The following is a 2,695-nucleotide window of genomic DNA, read 5'->3' as shown; positions in this document are numbered from 1 at the left end:
GTGAACGCCCCCCCCCCCCCCCAAAGTCAGACACTTCACTCTTGTTTTGCCACACTGTTAGTTTTCTGCACTAAGGGCTCAAATTCCAAAATTTTTTCTATAGCTGTGCTTTGTTTTCTGTGTCTAAGTAAACAGAACCTTTTTTGTATGATCCATAGCTCACTGGAAACCAAATGGATGCACCACCATCAAGTGCTATTATTCAGATTAGGGTATACTATTCTAGCAGGGAATTTGGTGAAAGGTATTGACATTCCAAAATGCTTTGGTATTGCTATTAACATTGGGTGTGGTATATATGGCAAGAGAAGTATATGGTATATATAGAAGAGAACTAGGGAAATCAAAGCAAGCAAATAATGGCCAGGAATTTAAAATCAGGTAAATAATTCTAATGTCTGCTTAGAGAAGATAAAAGCTGTTGAAGGGTTAGTATCCGTCATTGGTCACCTATGGCTAAGGAAAAGAAACACCAGGGTTTTTTGTTCTGAAATAAAGTCAGGGAAAGTGAATAACTTCAGTATAAATTTTCTGTTGTGATCACAGATTAGACTTGTGAATTGAATTGTGAGTTGAATTTCCAACTGGTGATGGGTTTAGAAATACTGACTTGTCTTATTTTATTTTGTAGATGCTTCAGAAACTTGCTGTGTGTTTGCCACGGGTTCTGCCAACCAACTGGAGAGGGGACTTTCCTATTCTTTCATTAGTCAAGCATAACATTATCTTGAACTAATTATTCCTCTCCACATGGCCTTCCTACTAGTGTCAGCTTATCTTCTGCTGACTCATGCTCAGGGTGCTCCTGCTGAGCATGGGGCACTGTTGGAAACACTGAAGTCACAAGTAGGATTATTCAGCAATAAAAGCGAACACTATTCGGCACAGGTGAGACCTCCTGGCACAAGCCGACAAATACCTCAGACAATCATCATAGGAGTTCGTAAAGGAGGGACAAGGGCTTTGCTGGAAATGTTGGATATTCATCCTAATATTGTGGTAGCAGCTACAGAAGTCCATTTCTTTGACTGGGATGAAAATTATGTGAAAGGAATAGACTGGTATAGAAGTCTGATGCCATTTTCTTATGGAAATCAAATTACAATTGAGAAAACACCAGGCTATTTTACATCACCACAGGCTCCAGAAAGAATTCATGACATGAATAGCTCTATTAAACTGCTGCTCATTCTAAGAGATCCCACTGAGAGAGTTATATCTGACTATACCCAAGTATATTACAACAGAGTAGAAAGCCACAAGCCTGTTCAGCTTTTTGAAGATATTGTTATTAAGAATGGAGCACTTAATACCAAATACAAAGCTATTCAGAGAAGTCTATATGATGTTCATATGGAAAAGTGGCTTAAGCATTTCAGTTTGGATCAGATTCACATAGTGGATGGCAATACTTTAATCAAGGACCCTCTTCCTGAATTACAAAAAGTTGAAAGATTTCTAAATCTTCCTTCCCGGATTATGTCTTCTAATTTTTATTTTAACCAAACCAAGGGATTCTACTGCATTAGAAGTGATGGAAGGGAGAGATGTTTACATGAATCCAAAGGCCGCCCCCATCCCCTTGTGAACAACACTGTTTTAGAGCAACTGTATTCTTACTTCAGAGAGCACAATGCAAAATTTTACAGAATGGTTAATCATTCCTTTGACTGGCATTAATGCATTTGGAATCAATGTTTCTTAAAAAGGGCCTGAAACAAAGTCTTTCAAATATATCTTTCTAAACTGTAGAGATTGGTACTATGAGAACTTAACATACTGGTTATATGCTTCATTGGAATAACACATGTGTTAACTCACTGAAATGGTACCCTTTACGTTGGGAAAAATAGGTTTCACGTATTTGTGTGATTACTGTGAGTCATATTCTGATCTTTCTCTCACCATGCAAATACATTATCAGCAGACTTATTTCAGATACTTACCTGTTACAAGATTTGTGCTGTTTTGGAAAAAAATGACTGCTTCTAACAGTGTTAAAAATGTAAATATTTGAAATGGTATTATTCTAACTGTTCTGTATTTTTTGTTGTTAGTATTTTTTATATCACACACAATGATAGTGGTGTTGATTTCTAGAATTTTTCATACAATAAGTTAAACTGTATGTTAAACAGGGGCATACGTAGTGGCTCCAATAAATAATTCATCCTCTGTTAATATGCTGAAGTGCTTAATCAATTAATAATAAAAGGAATCTATTTCATCTATGATTTTGAATAGGTGAACTAGAAGATCCCTGTCTGTATATCATTAGCATTAAACCACACTCTTACTATCCTGGCTTTGCAAAAAAAAAAAAAAAAAAAAAATTATCTCCAAACAAACTAAGAATATTAACTGTTTGAAGAAGCTTTAAGTGAGAGTTCTGAATGTAAAGACATTAAAATACCCCAGGCAACCTCAATTTACACTGTTATTCTACGCACTTAAAAAAAAATTAATGCAAAAAAATTAATATCAGCAACTGTACAACTATTTGATTATATAAATTATGTCACTTTCCTCTTGAATGGAAAAGCTCTTCATTAGTACTACCATATTAATCATGTTTGTATTCTGTGACTAGTTATTCTACTACTCTCCTGGCTTTAGTTTACATATCTCCATTGGCATAGCACATGGATTCCAAAAAAAAAAAAAAAAAAAAAAAAATTATTTGCTTGCCCTCCAA

General features: G+C 35.3%; 1 protein-coding gene across 1 annotated transcript in view; it reads left to right on the top strand.

The window, feature by feature from the left end:
* The window catches only part of LOC104830155 (heparan sulfate glucosamine 3-O-sulfotransferase 1-like), a 57,088-nt gene extending 55,271 nt beyond the window's left edge, over window positions 1–1,817 (top strand). Inside the window, exon 2 of the mRNA XM_010564902.1 lies at window positions 632–1,817. Coding sequence (XP_010563204.1) covers window positions 751–1,680 — 930 coding nt within the window. The 5' untranslated portion in view covers window positions 632–750 and the 3' untranslated portion in view covers window positions 1,681–1,817. The remainder of the gene's footprint in view (window positions 1–631) is intronic.
* Window positions 1,818–2,695: the final 878 nt, after the last annotated feature.

The sequence above is a fragment of the Haliaeetus leucocephalus genome, unplaced genomic scaffold (genome assembly GCF_000737465.1).
Source record: "Haliaeetus leucocephalus isolate CR32 unplaced genomic scaffold, Haliaeetus_leucocephalus-4.0 Scaffold184, whole genome shotgun sequence".
NCBI classification, from domain to species: Eukaryota; Metazoa; Chordata; class Aves; order Accipitriformes; family Accipitridae; genus Haliaeetus; species Haliaeetus leucocephalus.
The sequence above is the reverse complement of the archived record's forward strand: the minus strand, read 5'-3'. Positions and strand labels throughout refer to the sequence as shown.